The sequence below is a fragment of the Euleptes europaea genome, chromosome 11, assembly GCF_029931775.1.
Source record: "Euleptes europaea isolate rEulEur1 chromosome 11, rEulEur1.hap1, whole genome shotgun sequence".
NCBI classification, from domain to species: domain Eukaryota; kingdom Metazoa; phylum Chordata; class Lepidosauria; order Squamata; family Sphaerodactylidae; genus Euleptes; species Euleptes europaea.
Genome location: NC_079322.1, coordinates 24,469,936 through 24,496,975, shown reverse-complemented (window position 1 = coordinate 24,496,975; position 27,040 = coordinate 24,469,936). Strand labels below are relative to the sequence as shown.

At 44.4% G+C, this 27,040-nt stretch overlaps 1 protein-coding gene across 1 annotated transcript in view; it reads left to right on the top strand.

The window, feature by feature from the left end:
* The window catches only part of ITGA9 (integrin subunit alpha 9), a 275,713-nt gene that overhangs the window by 24,170 nt on the left and 224,503 nt on the right, over window positions 1–27,040 (top strand). The window contains exons 2-5 of the mRNA XM_056857744.1: window positions 3,710–3,837; window positions 5,788–5,894; window positions 14,676–14,799; window positions 23,854–23,921. Coding sequence (XP_056713722.1) covers window positions 3,710–3,837; window positions 5,788–5,894; window positions 14,676–14,799; window positions 23,854–23,921 — 427 coding nt within the window. The remainder of the gene's footprint in view (window positions 1–3,709; window positions 3,838–5,787; window positions 5,895–14,675; window positions 14,800–23,853; window positions 23,922–27,040) is intronic.

The window sequence follows — 27,040 nt, the reverse complement described above, 5'->3', positions numbered from 1 at the left end:
TGGTTGCCCGATATGGGGATCCATCCCCATGCTGTGTCAGTGCTCTTGCAGTTGTAGCCAATAAAAACTGTGGCCTGATTTTTCCCAACACTGGCTGTGTGTGGTTCATCCTCCTCAACAGCTGCTCCCTCCCATTACTGGCCCCTGGGGCTGCGATTGCTAGTCTGACCAGCTCCTGTACTTTTTGGATCGTGCAACCCTTGAAACCATAGGGACTGAGCCCACAGTATCTTTGTGGAGCCATAGACACATTTTCTTTACCTGCCACTTAAGAACATAAGAAAGGCCCTGCTGGATCAGATCAAGTTCCACCAAGTCCAGCAGCCTGTTCACAAAGTGGTCAACCAGGTGCCTCTAGGAAGCCCACAAACAAGACGACTGCAGCAGCACCATCCTGCCTGTGTTCCAAAGCACCTAGTATAACAGGCATGCTCATCTGATCTTGGAGAGAATAGGTATGCATCATGACTTGTATCCATTTTTACTGGTAGCCATGAATAGCCCTCTCCTCCATGAACATGTCCACTCCTCTCTTCAAGCCTTCCAAGTTGGCAGCCATGACCACATCCTGGGGGAGGGAGTTCCACAATTTAACTTAAACTTTAAATTGGTGCCCCAGAAGCTGGTGGTGTCCCCTTCAGGGTTTAATTTGGAAGCGCTCAAGGATATTGGTAAATGAATGACGCTCATTCATGTTGCATGCGTAAGTGGAGATGATTGGCGTTTTGACTGGAGACTGCGAGTCGCTTGCCGGCCTCTGTCTTTTAAGTGGTTATTTCGGTCTCCCTTGTGTTTGCTGGCTTTCTAGCCCCTCCTCCCCTTGAAAGGAAGGTTTCTGGGCTGCTAATTGTTCTCACTTGTGCAAACATTGCTTGTGTTATAGATTCTAGCCCTTGTCCAAATCTTGTGATTTGACAGCTTAGGCTCTAAAACACAGGAGAAATTGAACTGTTAATTTAGCCTCCTTTTAAAGTTTGTTTTAAATATCAACCGAGTTGGTCAGTGTCGAAACAGTGGTGGAAATGTTAGTGTAAGAGTTAATTCTCTGGTTAAATGCACACCTTAAAATATAACAATATCCTCTCTCTTAAAACCTTCAGGGTTTGGAAAAGAGAAAAGCAAATGTTTTCCTTCTGCATTTATACAGAGATCTAAAAGGAACTATAGTAATTTCCTGTAAGTTTAGAGTGACCTCATCTGATGGCCTAAAATTCTCATGTCAGAATGAAGCGGCCAGTATGAACCTGTATCTCATTCCGAAGCTTAATTGTGAAATGGTCCCAGTTCAGTTTTTTTCTCATCACCATACTTGGGTTGTATTGAATTTTGAAATCTCTGTAAGTGTATTTTTGAGTAACTGTGTAGTAAATGTGCACGTACACTTTCGATGTGTAGATGAGTAAATGTGCTTAGTAGTTTTAGGTAGAATTCAAAGGTTTAAAATATTTTTAAAAAATCATTTTTGCTGGGTCCAGTTGTAAAAAAAATACAATTTATTCACTTTAACAAGCTTGACGATCTTACTTCACAAAAACAATAGTAAATGACAGAGGATATCCCCTCAGTGAAACTTAATGGTTCTGGTCAGGACTTGGAGGAGGAAACTGCCTGTGTAATGTGTAAATGCAACTGAACCTCATATTGGGACACCATTATGTAGTGTCTTTTCCCGCATCAGTTCTGTTTCATTGGCTGCTGCTGGCAAGGGCAAGGAAACGTTCACCTTAGTGAAGCTTGGACGTATGGTAAGTTGTATGATGCATTGTGGAGGTGAAAAGGGGACCTCTTACCAGGGCTCCTGTTTTTGGGAGCAGCTCTGATTTCTTGTTTGTAGTTCTGCCTTTAATATCAGCCAAATATACCAGCTTTCCTCTGCCAAATCTTGGAGTATGCATTGATATGCATATGGAAATTATGTAGCAGGATGATGGCATCATAATATGTTAATACTGGTACTGAATATGTTAGGGGGGGAGTATATCTGCTTCATGTTACTTTGCTAATCCCCTTAGCACAGACATTGAGATAAGTGTCTTTTACTTTACTTAGGCCAGGAGTCCCCAACATGGTGGCCGTGGGCGCTGTAGCACCCGCCAACGCCTTTTCTGGCGCCTGCCAAGTATTTTTAGGAAGTGAGTGGGGCCAGGTAGGGCTTTTGCCCTGCACAGCTTCTGGTTGGCTATTGGAGATTTGATTGGCTGTGCAGATTTTTAAAAATGTTGCTTTGGCAGCAGCTGCCCCCATAGCACAGAGATCTATACTGTGTTACTGAAGTTAAGCTGTGTCAGTCATTTTGTGGCTGGCTCCGCCTCCGGTGGCAGCCATTTGGTGGCAGCCATTTCGTTACTGCACCCATCATGCCATGTCAGAATTCCAAATGTGCCCGCAGTCTCAAAAAGGTCGGGGACCCCTGACTTAGATCCTAACTCGCTCTACGTAGGGCTGCCCTTGAAGCTGACATGGAAGCTCCAGCTGGTACAAAATACCGTGGCGAGACTTCTTACGGGGACCTCGCTGCGGGCTCATATTACGTCAGTGCTTAAACAGTTGAGTGGCTCCAGCTGGAATATCGGGTCAGATTCAAGGTGCTGGTTATTACCTTTAAAGCCTTACAGCGTCTGGAGCCTTTGTATCTGCGGGACCACCTCTCCTGGTATGTTCCCCAGAGGACTCTTCGTTCAACTAATACCAATCTTTTGGTGGTCCCCGCCCAAGGAATGTCCGGCTGGCCTCGACCAGGGCCAGGGCTTTTTTGGCCCTGGCCCCTGCCTGGTGGAATAGCCTCTTGAGTGAGACCAGGGCCCTGCGGGACCTTAAAGAGTTCTGCAGGGCCTGTAAAACAGAGCTATTCTGCCAGGCTTATGGTTGAGGACAGCTATGGTTTCCTATGTATGACTGCTGGCCTCCCAACCCTCACCGTTGTTGTATCTTATGCCATCTGCTCGCCTAGTTAAAACTTTTTACACCTAGAGGTGCCTAAGTAGTTTTAGGATAATTGGTTTTTATAACGTTGTGTGTGTGTGTAAAGTGCCTTCAAGTCGCAGCCGACTTATGGCGACCCCTTTGGGGGTTTTCATGGCAAGAGACTAACAGAGGGGGTTTGCCAGTGCCTTCCTCTGCACAGCAACCCCAGTATTCTTTGGTGGTCTCCCATCCAAATACTAACCAGGGCTGACCCTGCTTAGCTTCTGAGATCGGACGAGATCAGGCTAGCCTGGGCCATCCAGGTATGCATTAGGGCTATTTTAAATGCTGTTTTAATGGTTTTATTGATTAAATGGGTTATTACTCTCCTGTAAGCTGCTCTGAGCCCAATCTTGGCCGGGGAGAGTGGGGTATTAAATTGAAACAACAAACAAATAAGTAAAAAAGGCCTATCTATATGTGCTGTTTGGGTGGACTGCTCATATTTGTAACTGAGAAATATATATATCTGTTTAGCTGCTTTTTGTTGGTGCTGAGTCTTTCCCAGAAATGTATTGGGGGGGGGGCAAGAGGAAAGACCTGCTGCAGTGCTCAGTATCTCCTTCAAATAGTTTGTGGGTTTAAATGCCTTGATATCATGAGTGGGTACATCCAGCCTGGGCAATAGGTTCCCAAAGCTGGTGGGAAAACTTGGCTTGTCAGGGAAAGAGCTGTCCGTCTGAAACTGGCGTTTTCATTGGTTCTTATGATATTAATGGAACCTTACAATGCTCTTGATTTCCAGGGTATTGGTTGGGGCCCCCAAAGCAGATTCCAAATACAGTGCCTCTGTTAAGTCCCCAGGAGCTGTGTTTAAGTGTCGCGTTCACACCAACCCTGAAAGGCGATGCACAGAACTGGATATGGGTCGAGGTATGTATGTATGCATGCTGTTTTTATTTTAAAGCTTGAAGCCGAAGGCGCTTTCACACATGCTGAGTAATGCACTTTCAATCCACTTTCAATGCACTTTGCAGCTAGATTTTACTGTGTGGAAGGGCAAAATCCACTTGCAAACGATGGTGAAAGTAGGTTGAAAGTGCATTATTTAGCATGTGTGAAAGAGCCCCAAGACTCCTTTCCCCACATTTTCTAGAACTTCCATGCATGGGAAATGTCTCATGCCCCCCACTTTGACTTTGAATTGAAATGGGTGTACAAGAAACTGGGTTTATAAAACCAGCCGTGATATGGCTCGGAAGAATCTCTTGCTGATTTCAGGATCCACTTACATTGGGGCTCTGGCTCTGAAGATTCTGGTGGTCCCATGAGTAGTGGTACTGTATCTACCCTGAAGCTGCAGCTGGAAAGTCCCAGTGGTCAGGGGGAGGGTCCCTGCCCAGCTTGGCAGGCAGGTTCAGGAATGCCGTCAGCCACTGGGGGAGCTGAAAGTTACCTTGAAAGAACAGCCAGGGTGTCAAAAGGGGCAGAACTCCAAAGACTGGAGAGTGGCTGGGCTGTGTCATTTGCCCAAAGATGGCCCCGCCCACAGACGTCACTAGCAGCCCATATCTGAGCAAGGTGGGTGATCGCCAAGGCTGCAAGATGAGGTGATTTAACCGTGCCAGGCGAAAGAGGGAATGGGACTTTATGAAGCTCCTGGATGGTGTTTAAACCCCACCAGCTCAGGAGGGAAAAGGAAGTTGCATGGGATGGTAAATTCCCTGCCTTCCAAGGCTGAAGATCAGCCAGTCAACCTGCCACAGCTGACATCGATCCTCCCATTGTGCAGAAAGTGCCCTTAATTTGCCACCCCTCTCTGCAGTGGTTAGAAGACTGAAGTGAGCTGAAAATGGGCACGTTTTGAGTCAAAGGTAGGAGCCCCATGGTGCAGAGGGGTAAGCCGCAGTACTGCAGTCAAAGCTCTGCTCACAAACTAAGTTCGATCCCTGTTGTGATATGACATCACCCCATGGGTCAGTATTGACCTGGTGCTTGCACAGGGGACTACCTTTACCTTTTGAGTCAAAAGTACATCCAGCTTCCTCTTCCTGGCTCCTAAATGAACAGCATCTTGGCATCCTTGACTCAAATGCTTTCTGAAGTTGATAGGGGAACCTGAACTCCCAACTCCTCTTGGGTCATTTGACCTCACTGCTTCCTCCTACCTTCTCGCTTCTTGCTTCAGGTATTCATGCAGTGCTAGTTATTCCTGCATGGCCGGGCATCACTGCTGGTGAGAGTTTTCAGTTCCTTTTGAGAGGATGAAAAGAGGATGAAGAGGCTTTAAGAGGGGAGTGGACATGCTCATGTCGGAGAGGGGTATTTATGGCTACTGGTAAAAATGGATACTAGTCATGATTCATACCAATTCTCTCCAGGATCAGAGGAGCACACCAAATATATTAGATGCTATGGAACATAGGCAGGACAATGCTGCTGCAGTCGTATTGTTTGTGGGCTTTCTAGAGGCACTTGGTTGGCCACTGTATGAACAGACTGCTGGACTTGATGGACCTTGGTCTGATCCAACATGGCCTTTCTTATATTCTTATGTATTGGACAGAAGATATTCTTTCCCACCATCTCACCATAAGATGCAAATTGGCACTAGGAAATGATTTAGTTGATCTCTGTACCATTAAAAAAACTCCTTAGCCAGTATCCTGAAGATACATTGCAGAAGTCCAATGGAATGCAGATGCTGAAGGACTCTTGGGTTCATTAAGAAAGCAGTTGGGCTCATGTGGGAACCACACATTGTATGCTCTTATGCAGGAGGCTATATTATTGATGAAATAACTGAAGTTAGCGGTGAGCCTTTCCTGTAGAGATTAAAGGAACTTTCACATTGTTCTGATCTCCCACCTGCGTTTGTTTTAGGTAATACCCGAGGAGCACCCTGTGGAAAGACCTGTAGGGAGGACCGAGATGATGAATGGATGGGTGTCAGCTTGGCAAGGCAGCCCAAGGCGGGAGGAAGTATATTGGTAAGTCCATCCTGCCCTTGATCTCCTTGAAGCAGGTCATGTCACAGTGTCACTGATGCTTAACATGCCTTAATTACTGTGCTTTATTGATGCCTGCAAGGTCCAGCTAATGAGGTAATCACTTCCTTTAAGAGAGAGGCAAATGAAGTTTTGGGACAATGCTTATTTATGGGAAATTATCTTCAAAGCAGTTACACCTGATTCAGTCACCCCTAAGGGCTTTCTTTAAAAAAATATTGTGAATGCTTAAAGACTTGGAGCGGCATGAATAGCGCTTTGTGTTCTTATGAATGAGCGCAGTTTCATTTCTTTCTTTTTTTAAGAAAAACACAGGATTAGAAGTACATGCTTAAATATAGAGATAAAGATGCATTATACTTCAGGTCATAATTTTATATGTTTGGGCTAAATATAAAATATTTGAGTGCTGAATGGCTTCAGTATGTTTGTAGTTTGCACACAGAAGAGAGCAGTGCATGTTTTTATGATGCCATTAGTGAAGTATTAAAATTAGCGGGAGATTATGGTTTTCTGTATTTAAACAACATGAATTATGATAGTGGCTGGTTGGGAAATGGATACACACACACCACAAGTGCACACAAATCATCCCTTGGCTGTCATTATCGAACTTTGCCATTCAGTTAGCATGTATGCTGTGTGATTGGCCCCTGTGAATGACATGTAGAGGTGACCCAAATTTACCCCTTTTTTGGAGAAAATTTTCAGCCTTTGTTTCCATCTCAATGGCCATCACTTGTTCTGTTTGAGAGGGTCTTAAAAAAAGGTGTGTGTCTGTGTATGGACATGCAAATCGGGTCTCTCCATATTTGGATATCCATGTGGAGTCTATAGTATAATTAGCAAAATCTATGAGAAGGAGGGCGTGACAGACAGCTAACTGCCAATGCCTTATACAGGTCTGAGAATCATGATTGACAGGGGGTTAAAAAATGAATTCTACTCTTGACCTGGGAGAGTGGCAGTTGAGAGTGGCAGTTAGAGGTTGACTGCTAGGGAGTGGAGAATGAGAGGAGGGCGGGATTGAGGAGGATCCTGAGATAGGGAGGTAAAACTGAGAGTTGTTCCCTGAGGGAAATAGCTCCAAGGAAAAGGGGGTGATCCCTAGCAAGAATTCAAAAAGGAAAATTGGAATCTTTGCATATGTTCCTACCTCCACAGACTTTAGAAATGTTGTGTCAAATAAGTTTATGCCTGTTTATCTAAGGAGTGACAGCCAAGTGATCTCTCTGTCAGTAGAACAGAGCTACATTATTGTGACAAACTATCAAGTGTATGTAGTTAGATGGTTTTTTTCATTCTTGTTGCCTTTTTCTCTTGTCAAGTTTAAACCTGAAACCTTCCTTTCAAGTCTGACTTGATCATTTCCCCGTAAAAGTGAAATAAAACAGTTTATGTGTTGAGAATTCCTATCAGCCTCTTGTTTGCCATATTCAGACATGTACTAACAAAGGGGTTTTCAGTTCCTGAACTTCCTAGGTTGGGTCGGAATATACATTTTATACTTCTGGGGGGACAGTAAGGGAACTGTCATTAGGGCTGTGCACCATTCCTCCTCCCCCCCCCCAGTATTTTTGGGTTCAGGTTTAATAAACCTGGAAATTTTCGAGAAAGCTGAAAAAGCCGAATATATGGATTCAGCTTTTTCAAATAATCAAATATCTTGGGGTTTATTAAACCTGAACCAAAAAAATACATACACAGAGCTGAGGCTTTCAGATCACCGCCACCTGCCCCGTCTGGAGTCCACACGGGCTTCAGAAGTGGCAGGTAGGGCTGTTGATTCGGTTTGTCCGAACCGAACAAACAGCCGAATTTCCCCCGATTCAGGGGTTTTCAGTTCGGCTGGAACCGAACTCAAAAAAAGGCGGGAAAACAACGCGCCGAATTTGGCGAGTTCGGGCGATCGCTGGATAAATTCGGCAGGTTCGTTGTTCCCCAGACCTGCCTTTTCCCGCCTTTAAAGACCTCCTGCCCGGTTTCCTGGGAGTCCCTTGAAACCGGGCGGGTGGGTCTTTCAAATGCCATCAGAGAGGCAGTTTAAACTAACCATCTTTAAACTAACCATCAGAGAGGGCCGTGCCATTCCTTTGCCTCATGAAACTTCTTGCTGGCCTAGATAAATGTGAACCAGACAGAAGCGTATTTGGGGGGAAGATTGCTTACCCATTAAAACTGGAGGACATTCAGTTCAGTTCTGAAGCCATTTTCAGTGGAAGCTGATCATGGTGAAATGTGTTAGTAAGCTTCACTTTTAACAGTTTTAAGTATTGCCCTAAAGGTATGATTCTTTAAATCAACCAATGAAGAGACCAGTTTTCAAGTGTGCTGCCTGGTGTTGTATTAAGCTGTGGTTCTGTTCAATCTCAACCTTAGATACAAGGCTAAATGGAGGATCAGAGATTAATTAAGTGATGACAGTGGAAGCTTAAAATACAGTTTTAAAAAGTCTCTTGGATTTTGAAGTATCAACATGAGAATTGCTGTTTGTATTAATTTTAAGTGTTTCAATAACACAACAGAAGTTTCTAGTTCCTCCAATGTTACGGCTGCAAAAGCCATTCCCTTACTCATTCTGGAAAAGCAACTAGGGGATAGTGCAGTAAAAGTTGGAAGCAAGCCACACACCCTTGAGTCTTACTCTTTCAAGCACCTGCCCTATTTATCATGCTTCTTATTTTTCTTTCCATTTTAAACCACCATTTCTCATTTTAAGCAGCCATATGACTCCCCTTCTAACCCTTAGGTAGCTTTCCATCCACTACAAAATGATTTGCTTTCAGATTCCACATTGTATATCAACCTTTGGAGCAGTGGACTCTAGTCTGGAGAACCAGGTTTGATTCCCCAGTCCTCCACATGAGCGGCAGACGCTAATCTGGTGAACTGGGTTGGTTTCCTCACTCCTACACATGAAGCCAGCTGGCTGACCTTGAAACTAAGCAGGTCATTAGCTGGGATGGAAGAATACTGGGAGCCGTATATGAGATTAGGATAGAAGTATATTGACTTGGATCTGAAATACACTTTTCTGCTTATGGTAGGCACTTCTGGTCGCAGAAGAAAGGCAGGGGCCATTTTTCCAGTCCCCCCCCCTCAATGCACCCTCTCATTCTCTGAGAGGGGCTCCACTGGGCTCCACTGACCCGAGGTGGCACTATTTAAAGGGGAGCAGAGGAAGGGAGCAGGGATACAAGCCAGTGAATACTGAAGATAGAGCATATAAACCAAGCTTCATCAGAGGTTCTCGTCACTTCACTTTGGCCATTGACTAAGGCCCCTTTCGCACTGCCCTTATAATCCAGTTGAGCAGTGGGCTGCTAACAGATATGTTGTGTCCGTTCAGACACAACCAGTTTGGTTCCTGGCTGGGAACAATCCCCCCCCCCCCACCTAATCAGACAAAGCCACTTGTGTCCTGTTGGCATTGCGGGCCTCTATTGCTTTTTATGAAAAGTGCTTTCAACCATTTTCAGTTCTTCCTTGCTTTTTTATTCTCCCCCTCCACTTTTTTCCATGTGGTGTTCTTTTTTAGCTTTTTTTTTTTGAAGGTTCTAAGATTTGTGCTATAGTGCTGTGGTGCTATAGCAGCACCATTGACATGCCTGTCACTGGAGCCAGAAAAGAAGACACTGCCAAAAAGGCGGAAAAACAATAGCAGTGGTGTTTAAACTGGCCAGAGCTCTTTAGAGATGGCTCATAGACGGATTGAAATGAGCTGTATGAATGCCCAGCTCTGTATCACTTTAAAAGAAGAAGAGTTGGTTTTTATATGACGACTTTCTCTGCCACTTAATGGAGAATCAAACCGGCTTACAATCACCTTCCCTTCCTCTCCCCACAACAGACACTCTGTGAGGTAGGTGAGGCTGAGAGTGAATGACTTGCTCAAGGTCACCCAGCTGGCTTCGTGTGTAGGAGTGGGGAAACAAATCCAGTTCACCAGATTAGCCTCCGCTGCTTATGTGGAAGAGTAGGGAATCAAACTCGGTTCACCAGATCAGGCCACCACTCCAAACCACCGCTCTTAACCACTGCACCACGCTGGCTCAGAAATGGGCCAACAACGGTAATCTGAAAGGGGCCTAAGGCATTCATGATAATCTGAAATGGGCCTAAGGCATTCATGATACTGAGCCACTGAATTCCCAAGAGAGCTGGTGCCAAACCGCAGAACAATGTTGAGGATTAGTGATCGGATCTCCAGATGTGGATTTTAGCTGCAAGAAGGCAGCCATTGGAAGCTTCGGTTAAGGATCTGGGCTGTAGAGCTGGGAAGGAGGGGTGTGAACTCTTTCCCCCACCTCCAGTTGGAAATAATCTCTCTCTGGCTGCTTTAAGTGGGGTGGGGGAAGCATCGATACCCATATTGTTTCTGATTTTCCACCCTTTTGTTAAAAGCAGCTGGGGGGGGGGGATGGGACAGTTTCTTATTGGGGACTTGGCAATGGTGGGGAGGGAATGAATTCTCCAGCAGTGTAGCTCTGATTCATAGTGGACCCTCCTATAGCTGCTCTTTTGCTGCTAACCTGAGGATTTTAGGTGGCCTTCAGCAAGGCTGGACATTCCTGATCTGTTGCCAGATAGGCCAGTGCAGGTGTTATGCTGTTTCTCTTTTAATCACAATTTGGCAATAAAGAGCTTCTTTGTGGAACATATCCCTTTTCTCCTTTACTACAGTTCTCTTTATCCTAGGATCTGCAGGCTAATTCATTAGTGCTAAGGCCAGTGCCAATATTACCTTTAACAAGAACTGGTTTTTTTACTTCGCTTTTCTCTACCTTAAGTAGGGTTGCCAACTGCCAGGTAGTGGTGGAGAAAACAAAGGCTCAGTGCTGTAGAAGTATTGGAGAACCAAAACAGCACAGAAACAATATATGCAATGCTTAATTTTATAAGTGAATAAAGTGCAAAAGTGACAATAAATATATACAATATAATACAACAAGATACAGGTAAGTAATATATCTCAATCCAGCATATCCAGGACTTGGAAACCTCTCAAGTCCATTCAGATGTAAGTCCAATATGCCCAGTAGTTATATAGGAAGAATGTTTCATTTGTGGGAATCAGTTGTATGTCTTTTCAGACTATATTTCAGTATGTTAAAAGTCAAGCAACAGCCACAATGAAGGATGACAGATATTTCAGTATGCTGGAAGTCAAGCAACAGCCACAATAAAGGATGACAGGACGTGTTGTCTAGATCATAATCAATCACGTTTCGCATATGGCTTCGTCAGCTTCATGTATCCAAAAGTATAACTTCAAAACACCTTAGTAGGTAGCATCTCATTAGGGACCAGCAGCAATGTCTATTCAGGTCTCCATTAGGACAGAATAAAGTTGAATAAGGCTAGAACCATACTTCACTTTTCTCTACCATATACTTCGCTTTTCTCTACCATAAGTAGGGTTGCCAACTGCCAGGTAGTAGCAGGAGATCTCCTGCTAATGCAACTGATATCCAGCCGATAGAGATCAGATCACCTGGAGAAAAATGGCCACTTTGGCAATTGAACTCTATGGCATTGAAGCCCCTCCCCTCTCCAAACCCCGCCCTCCTCAAGCTCCGCCCCAAAAATCTCCCGCCGGTGGCTAAGAGGGACCTGGCAACCCTAACCATAAGGAGTCTCAAAGCGGCTTACAACCACAATACCTTCTTCTCCCCCCAACAGGCACCTTGTGAGGTAGGTGGGGCTGAGAGAGTTCTGAGACAACTGTGACTGGCCCAAGGTCACCCAGCAGGCTGCATGTGGAGGAGTGGGGAATCAAACCCTATTGTCCAGATTAGAATCTACTGCTCTTAATCCCTACACCACGCTGGCTCTCCTGTTGTTAAGGCTGGAAGGCGGAATTTCTTTTGCCGAGGGAGAGTACAGTGAATTGACTGAATGTTCCCATGGCTGATTCCTGATCACTTACCCATCTTTTTTGAAGCGTGGATGTCAAGTGGCCCTGTTTTACAATGCTAGCCCTGAATTTTGGCATTCTTTGCCCCCTCCTTTACATCTTGCTCTTTTGGCCTCAATTTAAAATCTCATTCTTGCTTGTATTGGTGAAATGCTGCTGTTCCTCCCAATTCATCTCAGTCAATTATTCTCCTTTGGGAGAGTTGAAGTTCCGTAATTGATGCAGGTCACTGGCAGTTTCCCCAAATGTACAAAAGAAATACATTAAAGGAACAATAATAGCACGAAGCTTTATTTACTTTTGCCATCGTTTAAAAGGAGCATTTAGTTTCTGCAATTTATGTCGGATATAAATTTTCTTTGTTTTCAAGCTGCATTCCTTTCTGTGACCTGTTCTCTCCTCTTGTTTCCTAGTGAGACTTGAAGAAAGCTAAGCCTTAGTGTTGGGTAGCTGTAGGACACTCTCCCCTCCATTTAAAATGTATATCCGAGTTTTGTATTCATGGTGGAAACAGGGCATGAGAGAAGCTATTTCCTGAACACGCTGGATATAAATATTTCATGATTTAAAAGAGAGAGAAAATCGGAGTGAAGAGCATGTAGGGAATTTAAACCATAACTGGGTCTTAAAAGAACAAATAACAGGGTTCAGTTTCTTACAAGCTTCCTTACATGCATCTGGCTGTCGAGACGAGTGCCATTATAAACATCTTTTGTAGAACGCATTCCTCCTGATATAAGAGAGCTTCATACAGTCGCTTAAGGCTAGGAGCATAGTGGGTCCATATGATACATATCTGAGTTTAGTAAATAAATAAATTCACATTGCTGAACACGGCATACTAGAAATAAACAATATTAGTAGATACCTGGTTCTCTCCATGCATGAAACTGTCACACCAAGAGAGCAGATTATATGATTTTTAAACTCGATTAATATGAATTCTGTATTTTGATAATGTCTTATACTTACTAAAAAATCATTCTGGGAATTTCAGAGGTTTTAAATGTTAGAACTACCCTTTGTTGAAGAACGGAGCAAGGAAGAGGGTCAGTGAAGATCAAATCAATCCAGATTTTTGGTATCTGTAAAAAAAAAACCTCAAATGATTTTTAACACTCCTAATGGGCTTCCAAGAGGGACAATTCCTACTTATAGGAAAAGCACGGACTGACACTTCATCGTCACATAGCGATAATTCCATGTCTACATTTTGATTGTCAGTATTACATGGTTTGAAATAAACAATATGAACCCTGTGGCCTGGGTTGATAATACTGCTAAGGTGAAGAGAAATACACTGAAAATGGTTTTTGCCCAGCAGTTATGAATATATTCAAATTAAGCTCTGCTGAGAATACTGGCTCCTTTACAGAAATTTAAATTGGTGGTCCTGTTCAGTGTTTTTGTGGCAGGTGCCATCCCCTCTTCCTTAATAAGACCTTGATTGGGGGCCAATATTTCTAGTAGCAGTGTTTCCCTTAACACACTGACGCAGGGTACTGGAGATGAGAGCCTCTCTTTCATGGTGCCTGGCTTCCTCTTCCATTACACGCATCGTCTGGGTGGAACCACAGTGCATGTTGTTGTGGCTTTGGTATGCACTCGTGGTGAGCCACTGTGGTCTGACAGGGCATAACTTCTAGTTCCACGTGACTTACGTTTCCAATGGCCTGAACAATGAAGGACCACTTAACCGCCCATGTGATGAGTTGAGGTCAGCATTACCCTGTAAGGTAACAGGGTTTTTGTTCATGGGGTTTGGATGTAGCCATGTAGTGACAGCCTGTGGAAGAAGAAGAAGAGGAGTTGGGTTTTTCTCTACCTTAAGGAATCTTTTCTCTACCTTAAGGAATCTCAAAGCAGCTTACAATCACAAGCCCTTCCTCTCACCACAACAGGCACCTTGTGAGGTAGGTGGGGCTGAGAAAGTTCTGAGAGAGCTGTGACTGGCCCAAGGTAACCACTAGGGTTGCCAGGTCCCTCTTCGCCACCAGCGGGAGGTTTTTCGGGTGGAACCTGAGGAGGCGGAGATCAGTTGTAATAACAGGAGATCTCCAGCTAGTACCTGGAGGTTGGCAACTCTAGTCACCACGCTGGCTTTCACACACAAAAATAATTAAGGCTGGGCTGTTGATAAATAGTCTGCTATCAGAAAGGAAAGGGGACAGCACTCCTCTGTGGTCAAAGTGGGCATTAAGGACATAAGAAGAGGCCTGCTGGATCAGACCAGTGGTCCATCTAGTCCAGCATCCTGACTCTCACACAGTGGCCAAACAGTTCCTCTTGAGGGCAAACAACAGGGCATAGAGGCCGAGGCCTTCCCCTGATGTTGCTTTCTGGCACTGGGATTCAGAGGTTGACTGCCTCTGAACGTGGCAATCCTCTGAGGTTAAATTGGGCATTGTAGGTTGCACAACAGCCCCAGTCACTGCCTGTGTTACGCTCTGATTTTCTTTGTTACCTCTTGTCAAACAGGATTTGCAGCTTTTTGAAGAACAATGCCCACACAATTAGGGTAGCCAGGTCCTTCTTCACCACCAGCAGAAGGTTTTGGGGATGGAGCCTGAGGAGGGCGGGGTTTGGGGAGGGGAGGGGCTTCAATGCCATAGAGTCTAATTGCCAAAGGGGCCATTTTCTCCAGGTGAACTGTTCTCTATTGGCTGGAGATCAGTTGTAATTGCAGGAGATCTCCAGCTAGTACATGGAGGTTGGCAACCCTACACACAATGTATAACAATCTCCCTATCCTCCATCCCTCTGAAAAAGCTACCCTCCGTTTTTGTCCATTGATGCACTGGATCCAGGTGTGAGCATTCACTTTCTTGTGGGTCTGTCCTCCTTAGGCCTGTGCACACCGTTGGAAAAACGTCTACTATGAGACAGAGTACATCCTTCCGCATGGCTTCTGCAATGTCATCCCACCCAATCTAGGATCCTATGGTAGGAAGCTAATCCCGTGCTATGAAGGTAAGATAGTATTTGCCCCCTTCTCTCTTTTGTATACTATTTATTACTTGTGATTGAGTGGGTTGTTACTGTCTGCTTCCCCTTCACCAAAACCTGGTATCTTGCTACACCATCCTAAGCAGAGTCACACCCTTCTAAATCCATTGAGGTCAATGGGCGTAGAAGGGTGGAACTCTACTTAGGATGGTGCTCTTAGTGCATTTTAATGGTCTTCTTCGTGCACATGCCAGCAGTTTCCTGATGGGACCTCTGTGGTCCACTGAGAGCAGTCATTAACGCAAACAATTACATGAGTATCAGTCAAATACAGAGGTGGGTTTTTTTTGGTAGCTGCTATCTAACTTTGGAGCCTCCTCCTTGTATTTGACCTGAGCTTGGTGACCTTCACTCTGATTTTAAAGCGCAGTAGAAAAGGGGATGTGATGGTCTATCTAATTAAGGTTCCTTTGAAATGACTCCATCCAGTCCTCTCCTGTAGGCTTTTGAGCCTGACACACTCTTCCAGCCAGCGTGGTGTAGTGGTTAAGAGCTGTGGTTTGGAATGGTGGACTGATCTGGAGAACTGGGTTTGGTTCCCCACTCCTCCACATGAGTGGCGGAGGCTAACCTGGTGAACTGGATTTTTCCCCCTACTCCTAAACATGAAACCAGCTGGGTGACCTTGGGCTAGTCACAGTTCTTTGAGCTTTCTCAGCCCCACCTACCACACAGGGTGTCTGTTGTGGGAAGGGAAAGAGGAGGTGATTGTAAGCTGGTTTGGTACTTCCTTAAGTGGTAGAGAAAGTCGGCATATAAAAACCAACTCTTCTTCATCTTCCTTCTCCATAATGGCTAGATAGGCATCTCCCTTTCTGTCCTTCAGCTAACCTTTTCTGTGAAGCTTTTGGTATAACCCCCTGTCCCTGAGTGAAATGAAGCCCACATAGGTATAACGGCACTTGCTCATGTTCATCCCCCAGCTTTTAAAAAATAAACAATTTCTTGCCTTTTTCGTTGTAGATCGCAAGGTTTTTCTTTCCTTCTCCCACACACACTTTTAAAGATCCAAGCATAATTTTATTTATTTAAGCATTTTAGGCTGCTTTTCTCCCCAGGGGTGTGTGTCTAAAAATAAATAGACAAAGGAAACAAACAGAATTTGGACTGGCCCACAAGCTGACTGTCACAGGCCCAGAGCTAAGGGCTATTTGGCTGTTGCTCTTTGACTTGCACCTCTGGCCCCACCCATGCTAAATACCTGCAAAAAGGGGGAGGGGATGAGTCAGAGGGCCCTCAGAAGCTGATATCTTGCTGCCAGCAAGCCAGCAACATCTTCCTCATTTCCCTTTTCTTCTAAGGGTCCCAGCATGTCTTCTACACACATGTCCATCACATGCATACTATGATCCCTCTAGGCCACAGTAAATATAAGGCTAAAACCTCCAGGTGGGGCCTGAGGAGTCCCCCCAGAATTACAGCTGATCTCCAGACTACCTAGGTCACTTCCCCAGCAGGAAATAGCAGCTTCAGAATGCAGACTCTATGGAATCACATTCCCACTGATCTCCCTCCCCTTCCCATGACCACCCTGAGATCTCCAGGAATTTGGCAACCCTAAGAAAACCGTGTTCATGCCCTTTCCCATCTCTTTGTTTCCTTGAAAGCCCTTGAGGAACTCCTCAAGGCGTCACGTGTCGTTACTTTGTGTAGCACCATGTACCTCGATGATGCTGTATGCATAGATAGCTATAATTTTGTATTTGGTGAGCTCTGGGTGGGCATCTCTGGTTTTTGCAACAAGTCTGTAAAGTTGGCTACGCTCAATTAGAGTATGACTTGCCCGAGGCCACCCAGTGTGTTTCGTGGCTGCCTTGGGATGCAAATTTGTCTTTCATACATTCCAGGAAGACCCTCTGGGCTCTGCTTTTTTGCCATAAAATAGGAGCAGAATCTAACTGTATGTTAAATTTTCTTTTAAATTGGTTCCAAACACTGGCATCTTTTCTTTATTCCAACACAATTAATATTTCAAGATGTGTGACACTTAAGAAGGGAGGATGGCTTTCTCTGTGGGCTTTTTTGCAGTTGGAGAAATATTCTGGATGACACTTTGCATGGGTTCCTGATGGTTTGTTTCTTTTTCTTAAACCTCTGTCTACCTCCCTTTCCTTTGTAAGGTTGTGAGACTGAGATGGGGCAGTCTGCTATGAACAGAATTTCCCAGTCCTTTACCAGCTCCAGTGACAGCCTGTCTTGCTACAGACATTAGAAAAAAAATAGTCAATGTCTTTATTAGCTCTTCTTTACGGTTACGGATCTGCTCAAGGCTACAAATCACATGAAAAGGTAGATTTGTTATGTCAGCCAGTGACATGTGTTGGATTAAGTTTGGATGGGGCTTAGATATGGGTGTCTTTTTTCTTCCTGATGATGCTAACAAGCATAGTTCTTGGGTTTCTTCCCAAACCAGAATGCATTCAAGACAGCGGTAAAGAGCTAGAAGGTTCTCAGAGCAAAACTAGCAAAAAAAAAAAAAAGTTAAATAGGATTTTGCAGTTGTCAACGGGCAGTTTGTTTATCCCTTCCCATGTGCCTACTGGTTAAGGTTTTTGTTTTTTTGGTTTTTTTTTAAAGCAAAGCCAAGTTTTAGGGCAAAACACAATTGCATGTGTCTAGAGACTGCAACTTTGTGTTCTTTGGATCATTTTAAAAAGTGCCTGCAGACTTAACAGCTATTTGGGGGAGAATTGTCTGGTACTGGTTCCCTGTTTGGGTCTGGGACTCCAGCTCATCTGCAATAAAACGAAAGGAAGCCATAAAATCCTCCCCCTCTGAATACTGCATTGCTTGGCCAGCTCAGCCTTGAGGGGCTAAGAACTGTCACAGATATCATACAGTATTTGTTCTCATTGCGCCTGGAGCAGGGGCAGCTCCTGGATCAGGCAGTTGCTTGTGTGTTTGGCACAGGGTTGGTATACAAGGAGTCTTGTGAACAAAGGAACCGTCTTCCCCCACCCTGCCCTGGACAAGATACCAGCCAAGAATTGTTACAAAAATGTAGACCCAAGATCTATGAAGCTGCCAGTGGAAAACTGGCAGTTTTGACTCATCACAGTTTATTTTGCTGCAAACTGGAATGAAAATGGAAGACTCTCTTGGTGCATACCTCTGACTAGTCACAGAGCACTCCTGCACTGGGTGACCGGGTTTTTGCATCGGTTGAACTCTGTAAACTTTCTGCTTTAAATGAAGTTAATGAGCTCTGTCTTCTTAAAGAGATGGCTACACTCCATCACTCAGAAGAAGCCATGATTTAAACTGACCGGGATCCTCCCTTCCTATAATAATCCTCTTTAATGCACCCTCCAGAAAGAAATAATGAAGTGCTTTGGCTGGGAGACTGAGGCCAAAGAAGAACAGGATGGAAATCAAGCGTGGGATGGATGATAGCACAGGGAGGCAATTACTGACAAAACAGTGACTTGCTGCTGCATATACTTGCTGGATTTAAAGTAGTCAGATTTGTATGTGATATTTGCTGTGGCATGAAAGTCTTCTACAACTAACACATTTGTATGAATGTCATGGACTGTGTTCCAAAGGGGTAGCTATGTTAGCGTATTGATGCACAGGAGCCATGCAGCACAAAATGTATTTTGGCACAAGCTTTCTTGAGTTGGAGCTCACATCCACAGGTGCATGAAGTGTATAACCACTGAGCCTGGTTTTATATGCAGTAGGCATGGGGTGGGGTGAGGATGTTAGAAAGAGAGGCCGGTGTAAAACAATATGAACACATGAAGCTGCCTTATACTGAATCAGACCCTTGGTCCATCAGAGCCAGTACTGTCTACTCAGATTGGCAGGGTCTCAGGCAGAGGTCTTTCACACCACCTTCTTTCCTAGTCCCTTTAACTGGCAGTGCCGGGGATTGATCCTGGGACCTTCTGCCTGCCAAGCAGATGCTCTACCACTGAGCCATGGCCCCTCCCCAAGTAAACCGTTCATAAACAGAGGATCTGAGACATTCATAGCGGCAAGAGTGCGGTTCATTATCACATGTGACGGGGGATTAAGCAAGGTCCCTGGGTCGTGTAGGCAATAGTGGAATTTGAACGGTAGAGTCTCTTCTTGTAGTATAGCCAGATGCTTAAGGCAGAGGTGGTGGCCAAAGATGAGGAGGATAGAGTCAAAGAGTGGGAGTACTCCTGGTTTGCTGGCCGCAGCTCCTTTTTATTGATTTGTTACATTTTTATTCTATTCTTCCTCCAAGTTGCTCAGTGCAATGTACATAGTTATCCCTTCCCCATTTTTACCTCACAAGAACCATGTGAGGTACTCTTAGGCCCAAGGCTGTCCAGTGAGCTTCCACGGTAGAGTGGGGATTTGAACCTGGTTCTCCCACTCTAACTGCTATACCACACTGGCTCCCCTTCAGTCACAATTCTTAAACAATATAAGAAGGCAAGAAAAGTTATGCAAGAGCGAAGCTAGTAGGTCTGCAGGGTAAGTTTTAAGTGAAGACGGAAAAAGAAACGTTGCTGATAAGACAGGAGACATTACATTCCCAGTGTATCCCACATTCCAAATGTGATTAATTTGTTCTTCTGAAGTCACCACTTCTTATTGCTGTCTGTGTTGGCTCACAGATGCTGCAGGACATCTTTGTTGGCACAGAGCTGGAAAAAAAAGAGAGATGAGCCCGGGAATTTGGAGTGAGTTAGTGCCTTATAGCCATTCACACAGTTATACCACAGACGCCATCCAAAATGCCTCTGCAAGTGACTGAGATTCTCTAAGCTTCCCAGAAAAACGGATGCCTGGGACAGAATACCGCATTCTTTCGTTCCCCCCACCCCCCAACCACCATGCCGGAGATTGTTTACTAAAACTATCCGATCTGCCTTTACAAAGCTCATATATTTAAAAAATGCCACTTGGCCTTGTTAAAACATGCTGGAGGCCCACGTTTATCTGCCCCCCGTGTAATTTCGTAACTGCCCAAAACTATTCTATCTGCTCTTACAAAGCTCATATATTTAAAAAGTCTGCAACTTGGCTTTGTTAAAATATGCTGGAGGCCCACGTTTATCTGCCCCCGGTGTAATTTTGTAATTGCCCAATGATTTGCTTTTTCATTGTTGTAGGGGCCACTGCACTTCTACAGCCTCTGTAGCGATAATCGTAACAGGCAAAATGCTGCTGTTTTTCCATCTGCTGGTTTCTCAGAATGACTTTGGAGATGACTTTAATAAGATGGACAGGAAGTACAAGATTAATGGGAGGGGGAGAAATACATTCTAAAGTTCTGTTGGCTAATCCAAAATGGGACGGTGGGGGCAGGGAGAGGATGCACAAGACACTGCATTTCCTGCTCCCCTTGATTCCTTTTTTTTGCACACACGTTTTCTTTGTTGCCTCTTGATTATTTATTATCAAACGGTTGCCAAATAAACGTCACACCAAGCACAGTGTGTTGCATGCATTGAATCATGTCTGTTAGCAAACTGCATTAAGGGACGGTAGGTATGGTACCTAGAATTCCCAGCCCTGTGACGGCAAATGCTGAGAGATTTTGAGGGTGGTGCCTGGGGAGGGTGGAGCTTCAGGAGGAAATGATATCACTTCTAGGCAATGCTGTAAGATTTCCCCCAATCTCTAAGGTAAAGACCATAGAGACTAAGGGAAATTTTCTTCCTGCTCCTCAAATTATCGAAGGCAGAGGATTGAGGGTGGGTTTTCCATGTGGTGGATGGAAACGAGATCCTTGTATCACATCAGTAGGAAAATGATAGACTAGTCAGGAAGACACAGATTCCATACCTTTAACTGAAACAAATTAAGTGGCTTATTGAAAGATAGAATAATAGACTACAAAGATCCTACAAAGATCCATAGAAATACATTAGCAAAGGAAAGAAGTACATGGTTACATGGAAAAACAATTAAACTGGACCTACAGTTCTGATTTTTCCTCCATGAACACCCTCCTCCTCGTTCGAATTTAAAGCTAAGTTATTAATTACTCTAGGCCTATGAAGCATAGATAGTCATCGTTACCTATTTTCAGGTCTCAGCAGAGGCAAGGGACTTCAGGATGGCTCCATTGCATCTTCAGCCCATGTGTACTCGATGCTTGACTAGACTCATCCAACCCTCTGCCTTGCTTTCATTTTTCTTGACCGCAGTTAGGGACAGAGGTATGAGCATCAGTTTAGTTTAGCACTCAGTCTTTTTCCCAAGGGACCAAAATGCAACAAAACATGGGAGCCAGCGTCGGAAGAGCTGAGGTTTGGAGCAGTGGACTCTGATCTGGAGAACCGGGTTTGATTCCCCACTCCTCCACATGAGCGTTGGAGGCTAATCTGGTGAACTGGATTTGTTTCCCCACTCCTACACATGAAGCCAGCTGGGTGATCTTGGGCTAGTCACAGCTTTCTTAGAGCTCTCTCAGCCCCACGTACCTCACAGGGTGTCTGCTGTGGGGAGGGGAAGAGAAGGTTATTGTAAGCCGGTTTGATTCTTCCTTAAGTGGTAGAGAAAGTCAGCATATAAAAACCAACTCTTTTTTCTTCTTCTTTTATATGTATCCAAAACATTGCCCTCTTTCTTCTTTACTATCACTTGACTTTGCTCCTCAAGGTTGGTATGTTCTCCCCTAGCCAGCTTCTTTTTCCTCTTAGGGTTGCTTCTGTCCACTTGATTTTTGGACTTCCTCATGGCATTTCTATACTCAACACACCATTTGAATCTCAGGTGCCTATTCAATGTGAAAGTCTCTGTAGGCGTCCTTCCTTTAGACCTCTCCCAATTATGGACAGTTCTAGGGCTGTATAGTCCAGCTGCAGGTGTCAGCAGTTCTGGAGATGGGCTTTACAGACCTTCCTCTGACGTAACAGCTCCCCTCCCCCAAACTGCTCTTGGTAGATACTCATCTTTTGAATTGTTCTTTCACTCATTTGGCAGAACAACATTAAGAATTTTCTTCCCCTATTCCCAGCATTGGCAGCTCTGTATGTCGTCACCCATCGAGACATCGATTATTGACTTGTTTAGCTTTCCTAACATAAAAATTTCATGTAACCTCAGACCATTCTTCATCCACTGTATGATTTATACTCATTGTCAGTTTTGTAGACCTTTGGTAACAAAGTCTGACTTCAGTGAAATGAGGATTTTCTTCCATTTAATTTATAACGTATGCAGGATTTTATCCAAGACATTGTTATATTTGTTTAAGGTGGAACTGTTGTTCAGTCACCACTATTTGTTTTTTACACTGAGAGTTTCTGTGGTGAGGCTAGGGATTATTAAGTTCTTGTGGTCTGTCAAACCATGGGGAATATATTTGGTTCCAAAGAGACGATGTCCAAAGTAATTCCATGAACATTCCATGTAATTTAGCATTGGGTAGCTGGTTGTCTGTTTCAGAGTGTTACCAGGCTACATGGCGGGTGTTTTCAGAAACAGAAGTACATTGTGTTTTCCTGAAATCTCATTTATCCTTAGGAACATGTTGCAAGAAGCAGGAAGTGGGAATGTGTTGCAATGATACACTGATTTCTTTGCCAGAGAAGTTCATAAGCTGTTCAGGCAAGTCATAGAGCAGTAAAACTCTGAACCAGATTGGACCCTGAAGCACATTTACACTCTAAATTTAAACTCACAGTGATCTAACTGTGATAATTTTGCCTGAATAACTAGGGCACTGTAGATTTGTGAATGGTAAAAAATTATTTGAGATTACTTGGCCAGTTCCTTCACAGAACTACAGCTCCTAACGTTTTATGGTCTGTCGTAATGATGCTTAGGCAGGTTTGAAATTTGGTTCAGATTTGCATTGTAAATATACCATAGGCTTCTGAATTTCTTTCCAAGATAAATAGAAATATGACACAACAAGGTAATTAATGTAAAAGCACGTGCCTTACCAAAAATGGTTCCTCAGAGCCCTTGGGATGACTGGTTGTTCTAATCTATTTTTCCAAAAATAAATTTCTTGGATATCCTGTAGCTTTCCATTTTTTTGGAGAAACTGTGAGTCCTACATTAAAAGGATGTGAGCCAGTGTGGTGTAGTGGTTGGAGTATATGGATTAGGACTGGGGAGAACTAGGTTCAGGTCTCTACTTGCCACAGAATTTACTGGGTAATCTTCAGTTATTCATTCTCTCTCAGCGAAACTTACTTCCAAGAATTCTTGTGAGGATAAGATGGAGGAGGGAAGTTCCATCTATGTTGCTCTGAGCTTCTTGGAGGAATGGCAGAATAAAAATTAATGCAATAAATGAAGCCCTGACCAGGCTAGCCTGATCTCATCAGATCTCAAAAGCTAAGCAGGGGGGTTGGATGGGAGTCTTTCAAAGGATACCAGGGTCATGACATGGAAGCAGGCAATGGAAAACCACCTCTGAATGTCTCTTGCCTTGAAAACCTCACCAGGGGTCACCATAAGTCACATGAACACATGAAGCTGCCTTATACTGAATCAGACCCTTGGTCCATCAAAGTCAGCGCTATCCATGTACATGGCACTACACAGTGAACATAAGCCAAACAAAGTAATAGGCCTTTGCCCTAACTTGATTACAGTCTAAATTTCTACAGTAGGGAAGGGAGATTGATGGGGAGGACTAGGAGAGGGATAATTGTGGGCAGATACAGGTAAGTGTTTGAGGAGCATTTGGAGAGTAGCCTGTCAATATACAATTGGCACTTCAGTATTTTTAACAGTTTGCTGCACTCATTCCACTTTCTTGTTCCCTGCTCTTTTACTAGCCTCCTATTCTACAGAGCCTTGTTCTCTGTCTGATTTAGCCAACGGGGAATTGTGTCTGTGTTTTATGTTGCTGCTCTGTGTGGTTTTGACAATGCTTGTGGCAATGGAGCCTGGATTTCTGAGGTCCCCTGAATTCCAGAGATTTCTCAGCGTGGGCCCTGCTGTAGGCCCCTGGCCACTCAGCGTCTCACGGCTCGTGCAAAATGAAATGAACTTGTGCAACTGTGAACCACACACCTCTGGCAAGGACTGACGTGACTGTGTTTTCTCCCACTCTTTCCTTCTTGTCCTGCTTAGAATATAAGAAGAAATATGGGGAAGAGCATGGGTCGTGTCAGGCTGGCATAGCAGGTTTCTTCACGGAGGTAAGTAGCGTAGCTTTGGTGCAAAGTTCCTTTTGCAGAAGAGTTTCCAGCTGTGAATGCAGCAGGGCAATACTTTCAGCATTTTACTTAAAAAAAAGTAAAGGTGGTCCCCTGTGCAAGCACCGGGTCATTCCTGACCCATGGGGTGACGTCACATCCCGACATTTACTGGGCAGACTATGTTTACGGGGTGGTTTGCCAGTGCCTTCCCCAGTCATCTTCCCTTTACCCCCAGCAAGGTGGGTACTCATTTTACCAACCTCAGAAGGATAAGCCGGCTACCTGAAACCAACGTCCGTTGGGATCGAACTCAGATCCTGAGCAGAGCTTGGACTGAAGTACTGCAGCTTACCACTCTGCACCACGGGGCTCTTTTACTATCCACATAAAAATCCCCGACTTTGATACTGACATTGTGCTGTGATTTGGCATACAGTGCTAGGCAAGAATTTTATTTCTCTTTAGTCCATTAACTGTAACTTTGTATGCCCCAACTACTTATTTTACTTATTATCTTTGCATCCCACTTTTTAAAGCAGCACACAACATTTGTGAAATGCAGCAGATTCCATCAATAAAGAACACCCTCTCCTTTCAGTTAAAAAATTAAAACTAAAGAAGAAATGTGGGTGGAACAGAGAGAAAGAGAACTGTCTGGGAAAAAACCTGAATTTTGAAATACTGACCTCACAAGCAAAACAAAACTCAGAAACAAAATCTAAACAAACAAGAAGCTCCCACACATGGAGAACATTTTAGTTCTTCTCATTTGGGGGAGGGGAACAACAGAAGGAACTCTGAGTTAAGCCTGTGTCGGCCACGTGTTGGTATCTTCACCTGCTTACCTTGTCCTTCTGGCTCTGTGTTTCAGGGCCTTACACAGCTACTATGGCAGGGGAATGGTAGGTCCACTTGACCCAGGAGCTAGTACAGTACCTATTTTCTCAGCATGGTTGAACTCTTGTGACATTTTCCTTGCATCCTCTCCAGGTCCACCCGTGGTCCTGTCAATCAGATGCATGCTGCAAGTTCCATGCTCAGAAATCCAGCTCAGTGTAGAGGTTAGTGTCGAACTAGGATCTGGCTGACCTAGACCCAGGTTTGAATCTCCACACTGCCATGGAAACTCACCTTGGGCCAGTCGCGCACTCAGCCTAATCTACCTCAGAGGGCTGTTGTGAGGATAAAATGGAGGATATGTGAAAAATACAAGCCACTTTGGGTCTCCTCCCCACTGGGGAGAAAAGTGGAGTATAAATGAAGTCAATAAAGTCAGAGCACATATCTGAGCAGCAGGATCCCAGGTATACCTGGAGAAGACATGAGGAAAATGTAATGTGTAGTCAGTCATTCCCTGAGTCCAGGAAACAGCATCTTGCACTGCAGGTTACAATGCTTTACCATTTGCCCATCTGTGGTAGGAAGACTCCCACCCCCATCTCCTGTGCTCAAGGTTTGAAGCAGCAGGAATAAAATGGAGGGGTTAATGACATCACAGCCTCTCATGCGACCGGCTAGAAGTTTCTCCAATCTCTATGGTAAAGACCATAGAGAAACTCCTAGCAGGAGAATTCCTGGATCATTGCGTCTGTATGTGTATGTTGACAGTGCTTCCAGGTGATCACCTGGAAGTGATGTCATAGCATCTGTGATGTTCCTCTCCCTACCTCATAGCTCCCAAAAGCTCCTGGGATGTAATGCTTAGTTGGAAGTGTGGGAAACATCACCTTTTAAAAAATGTACAAAATTGCATTGGCTTTTGTGCAGTCTACTCTTAGTTGGACTCTACCGCTCACACCAAACCTACTGCTTTAGACTTTGAATCAGTGCATCAATTCACACAGGCCTTTTATGCAGGGACGTTTCCCCATGGTCACCCCTGCTGACTGCTTCAGGGCTTTCTTTCCCACCCTTCAGAGGTTGCTTTGTTCTCCCCATGTATTTTGCTCACATTTTCCAGATTTTGGCTAAAACAGCATCTGGAAAACACAGGAAAAATGCGTGGGGAGAGCAAGGTCACTTCTGACGGGAGGAAAAGGCATGCATAATCAAAAGGAAGCCCTGAAACAGTTGGTGGAGGTGACCGTGGGAAAACGTCCCTGCATAAAAGGCCAAAGTGCCTGTGTGGCTTGAAGGAGCACTAACTCAATAAAACTTTATCAGTTTATCTAAAATTACCTTACGGATTGTTTACATGCATTAGGTGTTACAAACCCAGGTTTGCCACTTAATAATTCATGAAAAAAAATTAGAATGTTGTGGAACCAGTAAGTATGCAACTCCTCAACATTTTCTGGTAAGGGGGCATCCAGCTGCCTGCTCCTTAAGCCAAGCCCAAATGAGGGCCAGTCCCCCTGCCAGCCCAATGTTAACCCTTCAGTTCCAAGCCTCCTCCCTGGAAGTCCCTCCTGCAGCTTTCTTGCCTGGTTCCATGTGAAATAGGCAGCCTAGGCGAGAACCTTTACAATTATGGGAGGCCAGCATGGATAGGTATTTCCCTGGGGAGCATCTCAGAGATAACATGGGGCTTACTTGGAAGGGAATGTTTGAAAGCACCAAGGAGATGGGAAATGGGGGAGAGAGTAAGGAGGAAAAGGACTCCCAGAGTAGAGCGTCACCACAGATATATGTCTTTATTGTTTCTGTGCCTTCTGGCCATTTACAGGTCAGATCCCCTGAGAACCACCAGGGGTATTAATGGGCCACCCAGCATTCCCTCAAGAGTAAGAGAGAGTAAGGAACTGAACCCATCATCTCTTGCTGAGTCTATCTGGGTGGTTGGCAATATGACATTCCTCTATTCCTGAGGGCATCACAGGGGCTTACAGGTGTACCCTCAGAGCACTGCAGCTATTTCCAAAATCCTAATTGACTGTACCTATATGATACACATCTGCAACAACATGTTTTCTGCATTAACATTTTATGTTGTATACTGAAAGTACCTACTTTAGAAGTTTAATTCATGGAGAAGTCCTAAGAGAACCCCTGCTGGCTTGTAATGAAGTTTTACTGAATAATGGAGAGTGTTCCCCTAACATACCTCTTTGGCTTTATTACCATCTTTTTTGCTCCAATGCTAAATTTAATTGAATGAAGTCCGCTGCATAAATGACTTC